Here is a 19732-nt window from a genome sequence, read left to right as displayed (position 1 = left end):
CAGCTGGATACAATTTTAAACCTCCACATTTTCTCAGAAAGACGGCAGCTCTTAACTTTTACCAAGTAACTATATTAATTGGTTTTACAGATATTGATATCATTACACATCTCCAATGAGATTAATCGATTGGTTTTCAGTGCTCAACATATCCTTTAAAAAACAACTAATATGCTTAAACAGATGTTCAGTAATGGTTAGTATTTATCACTTTTCAAAATCCGTTTATACAGTGCATTTCCTTAGGAAATTCTCTTCTAAAGATGAAAAAAGACATTCAAAATGTGCTTGGCCATTTATGCTTGAAAACGATGGAAAGAAAAGATTACAATAGGTACTTTAGTTTTGTTTTTTACATTAAAGACTTTTATTTTGTTTCATTTAATTTTTCTCATCAGTAAGACCAAATAACCAAGGAGTGTCCGCCATGTCATTACTGAAAGCCTATTGTGACCCCCCAACCCTCCCCCTCCACACATTCAGTTCCTTCTGCATGCAGCAGATGTTTGGCTCAAATGTTCTCTATCCAGAATGTGACCTGTTAACAGAAGCTGCATGTGCTCTAACCTGTGGCCATAAAAAAAAAGGAATTTGGAGGAATCCATATACAACCTATAATTAAGGATTAAATTAAACATATTCATTAGTCTGCGAATCATTTATTTATTTTTGCAAGTTAATTTGAATACAGCAATAGATATTGGTTATGTCAACCATTTAATCATTTTAGAAGTGTAGCAGCAGAAGAAAATAAAATCTCTGAATAATTATATCAACTTAAAAAAAAACTAAAGTCATTAGAGGTGTTTCAAAACTCTTCCCTCTGTATGCTGCTTCAGCTTCTGCTGAAGAGAAATAAGGAAGAAAAGACAGTCCTTGATATTGGACAGGACATCCAATATCCAGTTATGTTATGCCACCTCTTTGGAACATAGATTTATTTTTAGCTTTTTTGCCATAATAAAAAAGGCCATTTTTGTCAGTATAAGTAGCTGAATTCTTCTTCATAACTGTCTAATTTAATTTAGTGAATAACCCACACTTAAAGATAGACTGAGGTTTTTAACTCCTTCTTGGAGCGCTTCTTAAATCATTAATTTTCCAAATCAAAGGAATGCAAATCGTTTATCTAGTTTTCCTGGTAAAATAAGAAAAATCAAACCAGATTTCTACCCCTTTGTACTAAAGTAGCGGTGGTACCGTTTGTGGATCAAGTTCAGCTTTTAGTCATGCTTTGTTTGTTACACCACGGGGTCGCTCTCTCTCTCGCGCGCGCTCTCTCTCTCTCTCTCCTACTCCCTCCCTTTTTTGACCTCTGCACCTCCTCTTTCCTTCAAACCTCACACCAAACCCTCTGATACAAAGCAGCAACAGCGAATACAACACAAAGCAGGCCTGCAGAGACCGCACTTCATCTCTCTATTCAGAGAATAACCAAACTCCTGCCAAACGTTCCCTATGCGCCACATCCAAAGAGCGCATGCCAGAGAAAACATCATATACTTTAAATAATTCAAACTGGGGAAGTTGGGTTATTAAACAACAAGTAGGACGATTGAGTATGCTGCAGTAAACTGTTTTATTTTTGGTCAAAAAGACTTCGAGTGGACCATATAATAAAATGTTTCATAGCATGCAAAATAAATCTAATGAGACTGAAATGAGATGTTTGGGATTTTTTTTATATGATCCTGCATTTTTAAAGCAGCAGATGGGGGGCGAGTATATTCGTCCAGACTTTGCATCACAGCATGATATACTGAAATGTTATAAATGTTTATGACTTATGGTTACATTTTAATTTAAGTGAAAAGTAGCCTAAAATGTCGGTTGTCTTTGCGCTTTTTGAAGTGCAGTTGGAATCATGCAGATGAAGCGATGACCGCATGAACTTACTGTGCATCGCCGCGAACGGGTCGTGCTTACAATGAATCTCCATCGGTACTGAGAGGGGGGGGTCCTGGGGCGTTGGGGGGTCGCTTTAAGCAAATAGAGGTTCTTAAAAATAACACCCGCTTTGGTCTTCCACTTTACGGGCTCTAGTAAAAGATGGGATCTCCAAAGAGTAAACGAGACTTTCCTTCAAAAATGTTTTTCCTTGTTAAAAAAAAAAAAATCAAATTTCAATGAGCTGATGAAATATAAAAAGAATTAAAGAGGAAGGAACAAATGGAATCACGACAACGGGTTAGTGTTGTGTCCCCTAAACAGAATAAGGTATGGGTTCCTTCCTTCTCCTGCGCGTCAAGTTGCGCCAGTCCCAGGACGACAGAAAATTCAAAGTTTTTTTGTTGTTGTTGTAATTATTAATCCAAAAAAAAGGAAAATATAGTATAAAATATGACTGCTCAGCTCTTTTTCTCTTCTCGGTCCGTTGACCGTGACCCCCTTGGACTTTTACCAATGGAGGAAAAACTCTTCTCTCAGTTTGACATAAAGTAATGAAAAAAATAGGCGCAAGAGGCAGAAATATTCGTTAAAGATCCAATGTGTCCTGGTTCATCTTTGCACATTTCCTTTTTTTTTATAATTCGTCCTTGGCAGCGCTTCTCGCATGAGCATCCCCCTTCAGTTCAGCATCTGAGTGCGGACAAGCGGTCACATCAAGCGGCGTCATATCCAACAACAACAACAAAAAAATGTCACATGCCAAAATAAAAAAATACAGTGTTGAAAATAAATAAGTAAAATCACTCAAAAACCAGAAGAAAAATAATGCACTTTGAGGTTCAGGTAAAATCTTTAGACTTCAGAGGTTTCTTCTCAGTCACCTCCGGAGTGGACCAGGACTCGCTGCACACACGCTCCCGTCAACTGAGTGAGTTTCGGAGGCAAATCTCTTCAAGTCAAATTTCTGAAGCTATTTTGGCTCCGAGCTCCTGTCTAGGAGACAGAAATCACATAAACCAGCTTTTTTTATAACCACAAAATGACCAGCCTGCCTGCGCGCAGCATCCGGCGGCGGCGCACAGAGCGTTTCAGGACCTGCTCTCTAGCGGACAGCGCCCGCTCTCCCAGCCCCCTGCAACCCTAACCTGCGCGCTGCCCGTCACTCACCGCGAAACCAGCCAATGACGAGCCGTGCGCTACGGTGACGTCAGCACCAACCCCGCTACAGCGCGGTGTGGGCAGAGAGGGGGGTGGGGATCGGTGATTGGCTGAAGCAAATCCTATCCGCCAATGACACCAGGCATGCTTTGGCCCTGTACCAATGGCGAGTCTCGGTGAGGCATATAGTAAATTATCATATTTTTTTATTTCAATTAACAAATCCTATATAAAAAAACGTAGAACCTTTATTATTAGTTGCTCACAGCTTATTGGTTTTATTGTCTAATGGCTGATTAAATAATACAACTGAGGCTTTTTTTTTTATCAAGAAATACTTGCCATTCTATATTAGAGATGGTAAAAAAATTAAAAATTAAATGAATAGAAAGGAATAAAATACGCCAAAAGTGAAAATTATATAACAAATTCAATCTATCAAAAATCATATTCATATTTCGGCCTTCAGGGGTAAGAAGGGCCAAGGTGGACCAGTTTTCTTAAATAATTCCTCTTTCTTCTGTCAACCTCCTCCACCTCGAGGAAAGGGATCTGATTAAAAACATATTAAACATGCATCCCCTTCTCATTACCTAATTGATCCAAACGTATGTATACTTTTAATGAAGCGCAAACACACACTGCACAGTGCCCGTGGTAGAAGGGATGCTCGATATTCGTCCCAGATGATTTGCAGAGGCCCGTACAAAAACCTCTCCCCTGTAAAGTCGAAACATACAAATAGCCTAAAGCAGGAGAGTTTATTCCCTTACTGTGGTTTTTTATAGACATTTAATCATTCCGACTCCATTTTAGAGCAGGTTGGATGTATTTTAGAAGCATCCAGGATGCATAATTACGCACTTTTCTTCTCTGTCCATGAAGGTATCATTAAACGCATCTTACGGTATTGATCAAAATAAGGTCTGGGGCACTTTAAGGACTAACAGAATGTACCTTTTAAACGACTTTGGAGATTTAGATTTGAAAACACCAACCAATGAGAAAAGAATCTGACCCCCATAAGGTTGATAGGCTATATAAAACCTCTAGGTTTTCTTGATATCTGATATTTAAGTATAAAACCTAATTAAAATATCTATTTCCATTAAATGCTCAAGGCCTCTGTGGGAGAGGACTGATCTAACACAACTGATTCATAAAAAAATAAAAATAAAAATAACATATAAAACAATAAAAAAAACTCATTCCATTATCAGGTGTGTTCATCAAGGAAAATACAGTGGAGAAAATAACTATCATGTTTCTTATTGCAGTTAAAGATTAATGTGAGCTGTAGCCACTAGGGGGCGTCCAGTATTGGAATAAAATGCCTACGTACATATGCGCGTGCACAAACACAATCACACGTTAAAAAAAAAATACAAATAAAATGATTTAAACTTAATATGACCTGTAAGTCCTTTGTGTGTCCAATGGGAGGATAAACTAACACAAGAAGGTACCTGGACACATGATTATCAACCAGAATAAACTCCATTAACCAGTGCGGCCTCCCTTTGATGGGATCTTCAACTATAAATATGAATTTTGAATCTTTATTGATTTTAACGTCTCTGATGAGTAAACATTTCCTACATTTCTAACTGATCGCATTCCTCATTTTGCATATTATACATAATTTCTCTGAGGATCCATCACGGGGTTTCCTGCAACTCTGACATACATCAAATCGGCTTGTTCCTGTTTATACTAATCAATCGAGATGTTTAAACGCAAATATTTAGACGGAGATCCTGCATCATTAAAAGCCTTCACGCACTCCACTTGTTTACAAAAGGAGAGAGAGAAATGGCAGACCATACCTCTTGGCTTTCTTTCTTTTTTCTTTTTTTGCACAATACACAATACTTTTTTGAGCTGGTTTATTTTTATTATTATTTTCTGATAAACAATTAAAAACAGAGGCAACTGCACTGTTGGAGCAGAAAGTTTTAAGAGCACAAAGTGTTGTCCCCTCCATCTTTTTTTTTTAGCCTCTGTTTTATTTGCAGAAATTACGCACACGCTCCCCACACGAGTATTAACGGCACCAGTCGCTGTTGTCTTTCCGATTTGCAAATTAAATATACAAGCAATTAAAAAACATCCAAACACAATCAATCATGTATACAAATTGTTGTTGCTTTAGGGTTGTAAATTTTGGGGGGGAAAATGAGCTTCCATCAGGGTAGGACGGGTTTAATCCAAATCATTACCATATTTCATTACCTCTGCGGAGCTACAGATGGATGGAGGGGGGTGCTGCTGGTTTGGATACTTTCTTTAGACATTTGTAAGAATGTTGACTCGTGATAATCAGGTGGATGCAAATTGAGACCAATTGCTGTTGTTGTTCCAATGCCCCCTTTTCATCTCCCCTTCCTTTCCTTCCATCCAGCATGAAAACATTTAGATTTTTTTTCTTCCATCTCAGCCACGAAAGGAAAAGGCTATGAAAAATTAATAGCGCATGTTAACTCCACCAGCTCGTTTATTACACGCCCGCTGACTGTAAACATAATGAGAAAAGCTCCCGTATCTTTCCTAAGGTTTTCACTAGCTTATGAAATATATACAAGTCCTCACTAATAAATAAAAAAGACTGTGTATGGACTCGAGAGCGAGGTGCCATACAGGTAAACCCCACAGTGCCTCAGCAGCCATAGGCCTCATCACAGGTTTTCACTCATTAACAACAGACTTTTTCTTCACCTGACATTAATAGGTGTCTTGTGAGCCACTTAATGTCAAAACTAAGACCATACATCTAATATAAGTTCCTGTTCAGAACGTGTTTGCTTCCTTTTTATAGACAGAGGAAGACATAAGCAAACCTTGCAACTTTGCGAGGAGTGCTTCTGCAGGTCATTCATCCCTGCTGCCACCAGACTCTACAATGCGACACTTCAACGGTAGTAACTTATGCAATATATAATGTGCAATTACTTTGTATTACCCTGTGCAATAACCTATTTATTTATATTTCATACACTGTGCAATAGCTACAGTATATCACACCACATGCACCCTTTTCTTCCTTTGGCACCTTATTGTTTTTTTTTTTTTTTTTTGACTATTTAAGCTGATGTAACGATGTAAATTGTGATGTAAACTTCTCCACTGTGAGATCACTAAAGTCAATCAATGAATCAAGACTAGATCAAAGGTGGCCTCATTTGAACTACAGCACCTTTATTCACAGTTATAAAAGTTATATCCACACATGACACGTAGTTAATTAGCCAAAAAGATCTAGTTCTATCTAATTAACAGTTATTCTTACTATATAACACAACCACATAGTCGTTTAATATAATTCCCACATAATCAAATTCAAATGGGTTCCAATAATGGGACAGTAAAAAGTCTAAACAATATAAAATACCAATCAGAAAAAGTAACTGTACTCATCTAAAAGTTATTTCAAAATTTTGTTTTTATGCAAATTCAATCAGATTTTATTTAGTCAAAGCTGGGTTAGAATTTAACCAAAACCAAATGATAAAATAGTATGCATACTCTGCTGGTCATGAAATAAACAAATGACCAACAGTAAATAGGCATCTAGTGCAACTGGCAGTCTTTATATTGATGGTGCTATTTCCTTCTATTATCTATTTATTGAAAGGTAAATACATTTGTCTAAAAGACCTCAATTTAAAAGGTCACTGGCTCCACTCTAAAATTAAATCAGGATTATATATATATATATATAGGCTCAATTAATTTACCTCAACTTATTTAATGTTAATTATTTTTAATTAAATATAAATAGAGAGCGAACTAACCTATTTGTTTGTTTAGTAAAAAAGATAAAGAATAAAATAAAACTTTTTTTTAATCACATCAGACCTAACTTTAAAGGTCTGCATCACTCCTGGAAGTGATTTCTTTTGTCATATTGCTCTGCCTTCAAAAAGTCTGGTGGCCATCTGGCCACCCCCCAACAAAGGTTTGTGGATGCGCCCCTGTAAATGATGCATATTTTTTTTATAACAAAGACAAGAGATTTTACTTTCCTCTAGCATTTTAAATAAATAGTGGGTGTGTTGTGTGTATGTGTGTGTGTGTGTGTGTGTGTGGGGGGGGGGGGGGGGGGGTGCAGCAGTGCTACTATATCTAAGGGCTTTCACCCGCAGAACCCCCCCTTAGGACCGGAGGATGGATCCAACTACTACTTAATACGCGCTCACTCCTATGACCATCCTCGGTAATCTAAGCACGTATCTCAGTGAGAGGTGAATGGAAAGACTTTAAGGCCTTGGCCCTCAAGACTCTACATATCAACAGAGGAGGGCCTCCTTTAAATTCTGATTTCCTCGGTGGTTAGAAAGGTTATTATCCAATCGCCACAAATCCCTTCGCTTTCAGCATTTATCAGCGGCTATAGGTCCTCTGCACAGACAGAAACCGAAGCAGAGGATGGGACATTTGTCTTAAAGACATCTGGACACATCCGAGAGCATATTCCTGAATAAAGGCCATAGATTATTTAAAAACAAGAGGTCTGACTCTGTCTTGAGTCCGTCCTAAACGTGTATCACGCATACCTCATAATAAGCAGCGCTGTAAATACAAGAACGCATCATTAAGTCAGATTTCGTTGCGTTGTAAAAGGAAAGAAACGCGGCATGACAAACAGCCATTGTAGAAAGTGGCCAATCACCTGCCCGCAGTTTCTTAATGACAAACGACGTTTTATCAATGCGGACGCAGCGGGCAGCAATATGAAATGATGTGAGATCCATTGGGTGCCATAACGAGGTCGATGGCTTCATCCATCGCTGTGCCAGACCCTGCTGTTTTATGGAACATTAACCTGTTGAATGAGAGAGCAGCAGTCCACACTCAGAAACATGTGGTCCAGAATGAAATCATCTTTTAAAAGTATCATTTTAAATCATTAAAAATGATTTATCAGGCTCGCAAAATGCAAAGTCAATATTTCTGAGGCAGAAAATGATTGTTGTTAATTTTGGTTTTGACCACGTGGAGAGTTCTCAACTTCAGCCCACCTAACTTTTTCTGCCAACAAACATTGTGCTAACAATAAAAAAGTATTTTGATCAGCATCACACATTACTTTTTAAAGTACTAACTTCTACTATAAGTTCCTAATGAAATCTGGCTATAACAATGAAAATTTATTTCCTGGACGATCATTTAGCCCCATAAAAACCTGACTGCAAACAGATCAAAATTCAACAAAACTTGTAAACTTAAGCTCTAACATGTAGAGGTTTTGTAAAGTTTTTTTTTTTATGCAGTTTTAACATTTGAAAGCACTGAAAACTTTTTTCAAACTTTGTGAGCACCAATTGAATAAAGTAAACCAAACATTCATCATTTAAGGATAGAACAACTCAATGGTCTGCGTAAAGTTGATGAAATAAAGTAATTTATATTAATTAGACATTTTTCAGATAATCAGAGGGAAAAAGAGTGAATTAGAGTGACCCTACCTGCTCTCCCCAGCCGCAGCGCAGGACTCCTTGGCCCCTGGTCCATGTTACCCAGTTAGAAAAGGGGGAAGGGATGGAGGAAGAAAAAAAAAAGGAAAAGGACAAAAACTTTTTTCCAAGTGTTTCCCTTTCTTCCTCTTCCTCGCTCACTCCCCCTCTCTCTTTCTCTCTCTCGCTCTGGTACTCCTTTCTCCTTTCCTTTTTTTTTTTCTTTTTCGTCCTACAGTACTTTTTTGGGGGAGACTAGTAGGCTGAAATAATTCGACCCTTCCGCTCCCTATTGCACTCCCAGCAAGTGCTCAGTCAGCTGCAACTAAACGCTTTAGGTGGAAAAAAGGCTTCGGGGGGAAGCGTGAAATGATCACGCCAAGTAAAAAAAAAAAAAAAAAAAGAAAAAAAAAAGAGCCGCACTCTCGATGTGCACTCATGTCCCCCCACCCCCCACCCATTTTCGTACACGTACACGTACACGAGACAGAAATTGCGCGTGCGTGTGTCAACCAGCTTGCGCAGCATGGCGCAAACCCGTACCCTTCCCAGCAGGACCGCGCCCCCTCTTTCGCATCTGTTACCAAGTTCCACTTTACTTAACTTTCCCGCCCACGCCCTGCTCCTCTCCTCTCACTGCTTTTCCCTCTTTTTAATGTTAGATTCCTGCTCTCTGGTGCATTACCAGTTGTCTGCAATGGAGTTTAGCGGGGACCATTTGTAAAACCAGGTCTTTTCCCATCACTTATGAGTGTAAGAGGGTTAGTCCTGGAGTGAATTTATGCAAGGTGCACACTCAGGCACCGCCGACAGAACCCCCAACACTAATTTCTCCAGTGTTTCTTCCCCACTGTGCTTGCGCACACCTGTTACGCACTACGCTCTTTACGCATTGCGCACAGTGTGGATGCGCACGGAGCAGGTGCAACACAGATACAATAATGTCTCTCTGCAATCTTCTCTTAGTATGCGTGGACTTTCTATGGCCAAATGAATGTTGTCGGTCCTAATTTTAATTTTTTATTTTATTTATTCATTTTTTTTTTGCAGATACGCGCATGATAGCGCGCAAAATTTTATAAGTTGATTTGTTTATAGAACATTTCTACTAATGGTGATAATCAGAAATTCTCCAAGAAGAATTTTATTCTCTGGTGGCACATTTAAAAACATAAAAAAAAAAGATTTGTTTGGGCTAAATGACAATAATACAAGATTACGTTTTTAAGGAGGAACCAGCAAATCTAAAAGCATAAAAATATAAATATAAAGCTGAACAGTTTCCCCTCAAAGCACACTGATTCATTTAGTAAATGTATTTGGATAATCAAAACTCATGTTATTATTTGCACACGATTTGAGGACAGAAACTAAGGCAATATTAATCTATCTTTAGGGGAAATTCTATTAATTGTTTGCAATGAATGTGTAAAAGTCCGATATCAAACAAATGGCCTGAAGCCTGAGCCGGAAGTGAGGAATGTATTTGATAGATAACCAAATATCTCTTGTTTTTGTTTCGGAGAAACTAAATCATAGCAATTAAAGACAAAAGGGCGACATTGAGGTCACAGGTTCAAGCTTAACATCAGCATATGTATTTTGTGTTTCACGAGGAGTTGGTAAAAATAAAAAAGCATATTAAAAATTAAACCTTAAATTGTATTTTTGCTTAGCTTAAGGCAGAACCGTGAATATTATGTTTTAAATTGGCGCATTTATTGTGTTCTTTCCCTCTGTTACGCGTCGCTGTGGCTTCTCCTCCGTCCCTGTCCCTTTCCTCCAGACAGCTGTGGGTCTCAGAGTTCACGCTTAGCTGCGAGACAATTGAGTGCGGAACAAAGCGCGAGACAGCAACCCATTTTGCTCCGCTTGTTGCCTCGCGCTGCTACATTCCGACCCTGACCTCCGGCTCGCGCCAACATCATCTAAACATAAACAGGCGAGGTTTCCGCAAGAAGCAGCGACACAAAGACAGAAGAAAGACTGTTTCTTTGATAAAATAAGTGTTGACCTTTCCATTTATCTACTGGAAGGCTGGCGTCAGCAGTTTAGATGGTTAATGAGAATCAGGCCCAAGTAGAGAGGACTCCAGCTTGTGGCCTGCAGGTGGGAAATTAATTGCAAAAAAAAAAACACCTTCTCCCACTTCCGGGGAAATATTCACAAGCAGATATCTCCAGATCACTTCTAACACTTTATTCAAGGTGTAATGAAATGCAGAGGAAAGCCTCTGTTATCGTCATCTTGTTTATTTATTTTTTTATTTTATTTAAAAAAAATTTTTTTTTGTTGTGTTTTGTTTTCTGTGAAGGTTAAATTAAGACAAAAAAAATACAGTAATAAATCATTTATTTCTCCCGTTGTCACCCCGAAAGGTTTAGTTTTCTTACTGAAAAAATGGCATAATGGCATAATTTGGAAGAGTTTAAGTAATGTCAAAAGGAACTATATTATTATTCATTAAACTTAATGATTCACAATGATAAAATTAAGTTTCAGTATAAGAAATCAATAAATTAGTATAATTTATATCAATAATAAAAATTTTTAACATTATAATATAGTATTATTACTATTGTTATTTACAAATGGTACAATTAATATATATATATATATATATATATATATATATATATATATATATATATATATATATATATATATATATATATATATATATATATATATATATATATATATATAGGCCTATATACTATATTATTTATAATATTGTTTTCCTATTATAACCGTTATTTTATTTTTTTTTTGTTTACTAAATACCAACAAATCACTAAATTGTGGCCTATTGTATATCTATATTTATTTATTGATGGATTTTTTTGTATGTCCTTGTACTTTTTATTTATTTATTTTTACTTACTTTTTACTTTTATTTATCTAAGTCTAGGCTAGATGTGGGCTTTTGGAGTAACTGACAGACACTTCTGCATTGCCTCTCCTTAATTGCAGTTTTTCTGTCACCTTTCCTCTCCACATTCGGCCTGCCCAAAGAATCCCCCGAAAGGATTCACCATAGCTTAGATATTAATCACCACTTGTTTGTTTTCCACCTCCCGGCGCTAATTAGGCTAATTAATATGAGGAGGGAGCAGTTGGATCGGTGACCCGAGCTCTGACCGAGCGGAACCGGAAAGAATCGCATTAACTCGGGAGACACAAGAAGTGAAGGGGACGATTAGAACAATAAGTAAACACGTAAACACAGGAGGAAAGGCTGCCCGGCTCTCTGGGACTTCTGGCTTCCAGCAGACCGTTGCTGTTCTCTGTAAACCACACGGAAAGTACAGGCCATGTGGGGCTTTAATGATACTGGGATTTTAGTTTGTCTGTGAAGAATTAGGCCACATTTTATCCCTTTGAAGGATAATAAACAACCAATAATTAAGCCAACTAGAAGACAAGACTTAGAAGATAAAGAGGTCTAATCAGTTTACAGTATAATAATTTTTATTTTATGTTTTAAAAAAAACAAATAATCTATTGACTTCAATTTAGTCCTGTGGCTGCAATCAATGGAATGCACTGAGTTCTATCTATAAAGACACTTTTCTAAATTCAGCCACATTAAAGTAGAGATCCGCAAAGTGCTTTAGCCCTGCAGAAAACAGGAAGAGAGCGTCAGAAAATGAGCAAAAAAATGACAAAACCAAAGTCTGGTGAGGGTTGGGGGTTACAGTACCCTCTGCTGAAAGCCCCACTTTATGTAAGCAATCAAAAATTCTTCATTTCCAAATTTCACTTAACTCCATATATTATGATCCCCACTGTACCTTGAATAATTTTCAACAAACATTGTGCAATAAGGATTGGGTCACATTTTACAACAAAAGCATTGTTCTACAGCTTAATATATATATTAATATATATATATATATATATATATATATATATATATATATATATATATATATATATATATATATATATATATATATATATATATATATATATATATATATATATATATATATATTAATATATATATATATATATATACACATATATAAAAAATAAAGATAAATCAATTGGATTGTCATACAATTGTAATTTTGATACAGTTGTAATTAATCATGGCTGCATTAACATTTAACTATCTAAAGTACATTTATGGAAATGTGAAATTTATGAAAAAAATGTTAAAATTATTATTGATTTTTAAAGTCTTTACAGCTTCATTAAGAACTGAATTCAAATATTTTTTTGCTGATTTTTTTTTATTGTTATCTTTTCTCATTGTCTGTGCTCTAAATAATTTAAAATTAAGTCACCATCTGAGCTTAAAATTTGCTGAAAAAGTTGCACTTCCCATATCTACCCCTGAGATTTAGCTGAAAGCTTTGATATATGTAACATGAAGCATGTCATTGTTCAACAATACTCCACCGGGTTTGGCACACCTCTCATCCTATTCCACTCAAGATCTCTTCATGCTTAGACAGAGAAACTTCGACTACCAGATAAAAACTTGTCTCTGTTTGTGCCATTGCTTTTGCCTTCCTGCAAGCGCTCCGAGCTGCAGAGCCTGTTGGGCTTATTTCTATATCCGTCGGATTTGATTCAGAGTGGCACTTCACAGTGGCGACACAGGGTTGTCCTTTTTATTCCTTTCTGCTACTGCCCTTCTCCCTCGGTGCTGCTGCCCCTATAGAGGCTATGAAGGGCTTAAGAACTGCAGGTTGGATTGAGAAATGGGACACATTATTTGCCCATGAAACATTTTGTGACACAACATGAGCCTGGGCCATTTTTATGTTAAGGTAAACATGTCACCGTGACGACTGGACAAGAGCGGACAAGCCGGCTGTCAATTTGGTTTTCTATTCACAGCTGAAAAAAGGAAGGTGCTGCAACATCGTCTGGAGATGAAGTGTGCATGTGGGACCTTTTGTGCTTCTCTCTGTATAGAACATCTTGTTCACAATTGTAATCCCCATAGACACAAGTCACCTGGTCTAGGATATATTTAAGGCTTGTTCTCTTGCCTTATTCAGCTATAAAATTAGTATAACTCCCCCAACTTAAGTGTTTCTTTGCTTATGCTTGGCTACACTTGGAAATAAAAAATGGCTGACAAAACACAATGATCTAAACTATTCTTGGTAGCCTACAGCGAAAGTCCTCTTTTTTTTTAAGCATGCACTGACAGTTACTACGGTACTATGTTTTAAATAGTTGGTGGTAAGAGCTACATTTTTTCATCCTTCCATTTCTATGGTTTTAAGAAACCATTAAGAAGCAGATGACAGGGTAGCTACCAAAGCTTCAGTAAGAACCTTATTTTCAAACCATTTAATATAAGCTTATTGCATTTGTTGCATTGCAAAGAGCACAAAGCATAAAGGTTAAACATTCAACACAGGAAATACCTGGAAAAAACCATAAACTCAGACTAGATTTTGATCAAATCTGTTATAGATATAAACACAAATTATAAACATAAAGCATTGTTATAACTGTATTAGTCAATGCTATTTTCATAGCTGGTATTGTGATTGCTTTTAATAAAAAAATTTAAAAAACAGAATATGGATGGTGACACATTTACATTTTGGTATACATGCAGAGAAATATATTTCTACAGAGCTTTATCATAGTGTGAGACTGTCTACACCAGTCAGTCTGAAGCTAGTTCTTTATTAAAGCGCTTTGTCCCTTAAGATCAATAGATTAACCCTTCAAAGACCTGATGTAAATGGAGGTTGACAGTAACTCAGGCAAAACAGTGATTCTCTCTCATCTTACTGACTGATTACCTAATATGAAGTATGCATTGGCAAGATTTGAACAAATGTCTTTGTTGATGTTTTTTAAAATATTCTGCAGACCCTGGAGTCTCTAACACTCCACTGGTGTCCTCTGCATGGGATTCCACCCATAGAGAGTCATGTTACACGCCAACAAGCAGACCTTGTGCAAGAAAAAAAAAAAAAAGAGCCATTCAGGTTCTTAACAACTTACCATTCTTCACTGGATGTCCTTACCTCCTTTAGAATTAAGTTTTCTAATTCCATTCCTGTTTCTTAACCTTTTTGCTACTTGATCCTTGACGTTAGAATTTATGAATTTTTAAATAAAATCAAACCTTTTTATACGATACATTGTAGTAGAACAGGGGATTGCTCAAAAATTCTGTAATACATTAATGGGCAAATTATTTTCAGATGAAATTCCTTTCGTCTCTATGGATGGGTGCAAAACATATATATAAACAGAAAGATGAAAATGTTTAATTGGTATAACTTTCTGTAAAGAAGGTAATTTCTATTAGTGTACCAGACAAAACTTAGGTTTGAAGAATGGTTTTGCTTAAAAGAACTGAAGGAGTAGATTATTTGAACAGAAATATAATTTAATCTATTTCTGAAATTATACATATGCAGATACAAATGTATAACGTATAAACAAAAAACAAAAGAAAAAAATATTATCAAATATTTGATGAGTTCCAAGATATTAATTACATCATATTATAACCACAAACCCAATTGTGTGTTATTTGGATTTTTCGGGATTGTGTGATTAAAGAACATAATGTAAAATATCATAGAAGCAGTGGAAGTTAAATCTGAATAGCGAAGTAGGGATATATAATAATCCCCCTTTAGTAAACTCTGAGTAGAATCTTTAGAAGCCGTTGTCACTTCTAGTCTTTTGGAGTATTTTTCTCCCAGCTTGTCTAGATCAGAATTCATGCCCCTTTTCCTCGCAACAAATAACTCTGGTTCAGGAAAAAAAAAAAAAAAATTTCAAGTCCTTCCAAAAGGACTCCATTGGATTGAGGTTTAGACTTTGACTTGACCATTGTAACACACATACTGTATTTCCTTTGATACAAATAATTCTATTCTAACTCTAACTGTAAGTTTAACATCATTTGTCCTTTCAGGACTGTCCTCCATGAACTCTGACCTTCTTCCCCGTCTCTATTAAATAGATGCATGCCCACAGCATGATACTGCCACTTCCATCTTTCACAGTGGATATGATGTCTTTAGGGTGAAGCACCATAACAGTTTTCCAGTGCATTTAGCTTTTTCAACAAAAGCCAGAAATTATTTTGTTTTTGATCAAAGCATTATCTTTCATATGTTCAGTTCAACTCAATTCAAAGCTACTTTATTTATTCCTAAGGGACATTAAAATTCATGGTAAATCTCATAGGGATTTGTTATTTATTTTTTTAAGGTGTTCTGGAGGTTTGAAGGTGGCTGGGTGGAGGATGCTGTCCAAGCTTACATCCATCATTGAAAACACCCTTCACCCTCTGCACCAGAGTGTAGAGGAGCTGAGCAGCTCCTTTAGTGAAAGACTTTTACACCCTGTTTGTAAAAAGGAGCGCTAACGCTGGTCATTGATACCTGCTGCCATCAGACTCCACAATGCGACAAATCGGCAATAACTTGTGCAACTAATGTGCAATAACTTCTTAACACTCTGTGCAATAACACAGTGTTTTTTATATTTAATACACAGTGCAATACCCCCATGCACCTTCCATTTCTTCCTTTTGACAACTTTTTTTTGAGCTGATCAAATGAGTACATTTTTACACTGTGAAATCAATAAAGTCAATCAATCAATCAATCAATCAATCAATCAATCGATCAGTTAAGGTAAAGGTCTGTCATTCAGCAGATCTGGCGAAGCCTTTAACTTAAGATACTCTGTTGTTGTTCTACAGTCTTCTGAAGAGGGTATTCATAATTTCTAATAATGTTCCTCATTTTATGAGATTTCCTTTTTTATTGAAATCATCTCCAGAGGAATTCCAAGAATAAAACCAGCCTTCCTTATCAGCCTGTTGAGCTTTTTTAAAGTAATTTGCTCTGATTCTGTTACACCAGCAGTTGATATTAGGAGAAATCACACTCTCCACAACAGACTTATAGAACATATGCAGCATCTTGCTTCAAACAATGAAGGACCCAAGCTTTTTTCTTAAGAAGTTCAGTCTGCTCTGTCTAGGTAAAGGCCAAGGTTTGTATACACTTCCAGCTCAAATCATTCTTCCATCATGGTGACGGTGTTTGACTTAATCCTGTTTCTTCTAAAATCTGTAACCCTATACCCCTTTTATGCTCACATTCAGGATCAGCAAAGAGAAAAACATTTTTTCCACACCGTGTTAAGCGGTTTACCAGCTCCCTGCACTCAGCTTCTTGTCCATCATTGATGTACTAAATGCCTGCAGACAGTATTTCGACAGCTAACAAGACTGCATTGGAAAAGTCAAAGGTGTACAGAGTAAAAGTGAATGGGGAGAATAATGTCCCCTGTGGTATCCCAGTGCTGCTGACTGTCTGGTTAGACAGCTGACCCCTCAGTTTCACTAACCATGAGAGATGATAGTTGAGGCCGCTACATAAGGCCTCTGGAGTTCCTGACATAGCAAATAAGGTTAATTCATGTTACATGTACTGGAGAAATTGAACAGCATGATCCTCACAGTGATGTCTGCCTTTTCTAAATGCCAGTTGGTTTGTTGAAGCAGGTGTATGAATGTCTGGCATGAGTCTCTTTCTTTCTCTCTGCATCGTCTCCATAAATTGTATTAAACTGAAAACAGGACTTTAAAAGGCTTTGTAGCATCAATGGATTTCTTCTTGCAACTTTTCCATAAAACTCACCTTGGTTGATTTTGTGATTTTTCCTTTCAACAGAAGACTCTGCTCTTCTTTTCCCAGAAGAGCTGTGGATCTCTGCAGCTCCTCCAACGTTTGCAGCCTCTTGGCTCGTTCTTTGATTGATCCTCTTCTTGTCTGGCCTGCTAGGTTGGGAAGACTATCGTGTCTGGAAGGATTTTCAGCTTTGTTACAAATTATATAGATGGCTACAATAATTCAAAGCTTAGAATAGTATTGTATTCCCTGATCAATCTATTGTGTTCCTTGTTCTTTATTGTGTGGCTCTTATTAAAACATCTGAAGGTAGATGGTTGAAACAGCTTTTATTTCAGGGTATTGTCAGAGTATTGTCAAATTCCTGGAAATACAATCCATATTTTTAAGATATTATTTAGAAAAAAAATGTGTCATCAGTGTTGGGAGTATTGGCCTAGTGGGTTAGAGCAGTGAACTTGTGCTCTGAGAAGATTGCAAGTACCCAGTTTGATCCCCACAGCCTGCACTCTGGGTTCCTGAGCAAATCCCTTAACCCCACACTGCACTCTTGGCACCACACAATGGCAGCCCACTGCTCCCCAAGGGGATGGGTTAAATGCAGAGGGAAAATTTCTCCAGTGTAAGTTAAATTAATTTCTAGTGTTATTTACATCACAATTATACACTAATTTGCATTGGTCTCCATCATAATCCAAATAAAAAAATCCTGTTGGTTAGTGTCCTGTGACTTATTGCTTGACAATAACTGGAAATGTTTAATTTTGTCAGACAGCTTAGATTATCTTTGCATATGACAAAAGTTACTTAATTGTCTATTTAAATAACAGATACTTTAATTGTTTATTTTTAAACTAACTTACTATAGTGTTATTCTTATACATTTTTCTAAGGTCCATATTTGTGTGACAATTTTTTCTATAATATTTTTGCTGCTGTAAACGCCAGAATTTCCCCATTGTGAGACAACAAAGGGATTTTCTATTCTATTCTATTCTATTCTATTCTATTCTATTCTATTCTATTCTATTCTATTCTATTCTATTCTATTCTATTCTATTCTATTCTATTCTATTCTATATGATGGTGCTTGCAACATTAAAAAATGCAGGTTTATCATGTTGCCCTTAAAATAAGTATTTAGTTCAACAAGTAACTAATGAAGTTTCGCTGAATTTTAAGTATTTTCTAATAAATCTCAGGTGTGATTTGTCAAAAGAATATAAAAGAGAATTGTGCTTTTTTGTTAATCCCCAGAAAAGCTCTTTGCACACACATGATCGTTGAAATATTACTAATGCAGCTGAGAGAAAAATCCTGTTTTGATAAAATGTTTCCAGGAGAGTGTTGCTGCAGCATCTGGCACCCAATGGAAGATGAAGCCACGATGGCACATATAAACACCATCAAATGAGAGCAATGACATGCTTCTTTTAACTCCCTCCTCTCAATAAGGATCGTTCATCAGGGAGAACCGTCCCCTCTGGAATGTGTGATTGGAAATTGGGGGACTTTAAATCCCTGTCCCGGACACTCCATTGATCTTCAACACACCACTGGTCCGGGGCACCAATGGTGTGGAGATGAACCGCTGAAGCAGATGCCTCCATCCAGCCAGACTTCCCCATTTTCCTTTTTGTCTAATAATAATAGTAAATACCAACAAATGCATGGGACCCCAAATCAGGCAAGCACATCACAATTTCACCGAGGCAGTGAGGCATCCCGAACCTGCATCAATTTGGAGAGATAGCATGAAGGCCTCCGAAACAAAACAGATGCAGGACGACTGGTTTATATGTGTGTGGGTGTCTGTTTGTCTGTGTGTGTGTCTCTGTGGTTGTGTGCGCCAGATGTATACATAAGCTGAAAAAAAAAGTGATAGTGTTGTCACACACGGTACAAGCTAACCTTTGCAGGGCAACAATCCAACTTTATGATGGCCTTTTCTGTGATGTCACGCATGGAAAAACCTCTAGATTCAGATGGCATTCAGCTGCTGATTCCTTATCATAACGCCATTTCCTCGCTGTTATTACGACGGCAGCAGCCAAAGCTAGAAACGCACAGCTTACCTTTGTTCTCGAGATGCAGAGTGAGGAAAAAAATAGGATGAATGAGCATATTACCCAGTCTGCATTGGAACCTTGGTTGCATAATTTTGCTTTTGTCCATGTGTCCTCATAAGTATGACTGATGGTAATATGCATTTACATTTACATACAGATTTACTTTCCAATCAACACACAGTGACCCAGAGCCGCTTACACACACACATATATATGGCTTGAATGGGGAGGTGTTTATTTGAGAGGATGAAAAGCAACACAGGAATCTTCTGTCTTAAGAAAAGTTCATGTTTCCTTTGTAGGTAAAGGCATTTCAACTGTGTCAATCATACAGTCCGTTGTAATTCTGGAAGAATCTGGTAACAATTATGTTTTGGCATAAAATAGAGCTAAATAGAACTATTGATCAAATGTTCCACTTGTTAAACTGCTTGAGTTTCTACTTTTAGTAGATGGTGAAACCAAAGAGGCCAAACACAGCACTTGATTTCTATTTGTTCCAGATTATATCAGAAATTAA

At 37.0% G+C, this 19732-nt stretch overlaps 1 protein-coding gene across 4 annotated transcripts in view; it reads right to left on the bottom strand.

The window, feature by feature from the left end:
* Positions 1–8640, bottom strand: part of pax5 (paired box 5) — a 61683-nt gene extending 53043 nt beyond the window's left edge. For 2 of the 4 annotated variants that reach the window (XM_038301660.1, XM_038301662.1), the window contains exon 1: positions 8514–8640. In XM_038301660.1, the coding sequence (XP_038157588.1) occupies positions 8514–8559 (46 nt within the window). In that variant the 5' untranslated portion in view covers positions 8560–8640. Of the gene's footprint in view, positions 1–1896; positions 3019–8513 lie in introns of those variants that run through there. The other 2 variants (XM_038301663.1, XM_038301661.1) reach the window with 2 other exon arrangements.
* Positions 8641–19732: the final 11092 nt, after the last annotated feature.

Source organism: Cyprinodon tularosa, unplaced genomic scaffold (assembly GCF_016077235.1).
Source record: "Cyprinodon tularosa strain WSP-4 unplaced genomic scaffold, ASM1607723v1 ctg470, whole genome shotgun sequence".
Taxonomy (NCBI): Eukaryota; Metazoa; Chordata; class Actinopteri; order Cyprinodontiformes; family Cyprinodontidae; genus Cyprinodon; species Cyprinodon tularosa.
The sequence above is the reverse complement of the archived record's forward strand: the minus strand, read 5'-3'. Positions and strand labels throughout refer to the sequence as shown.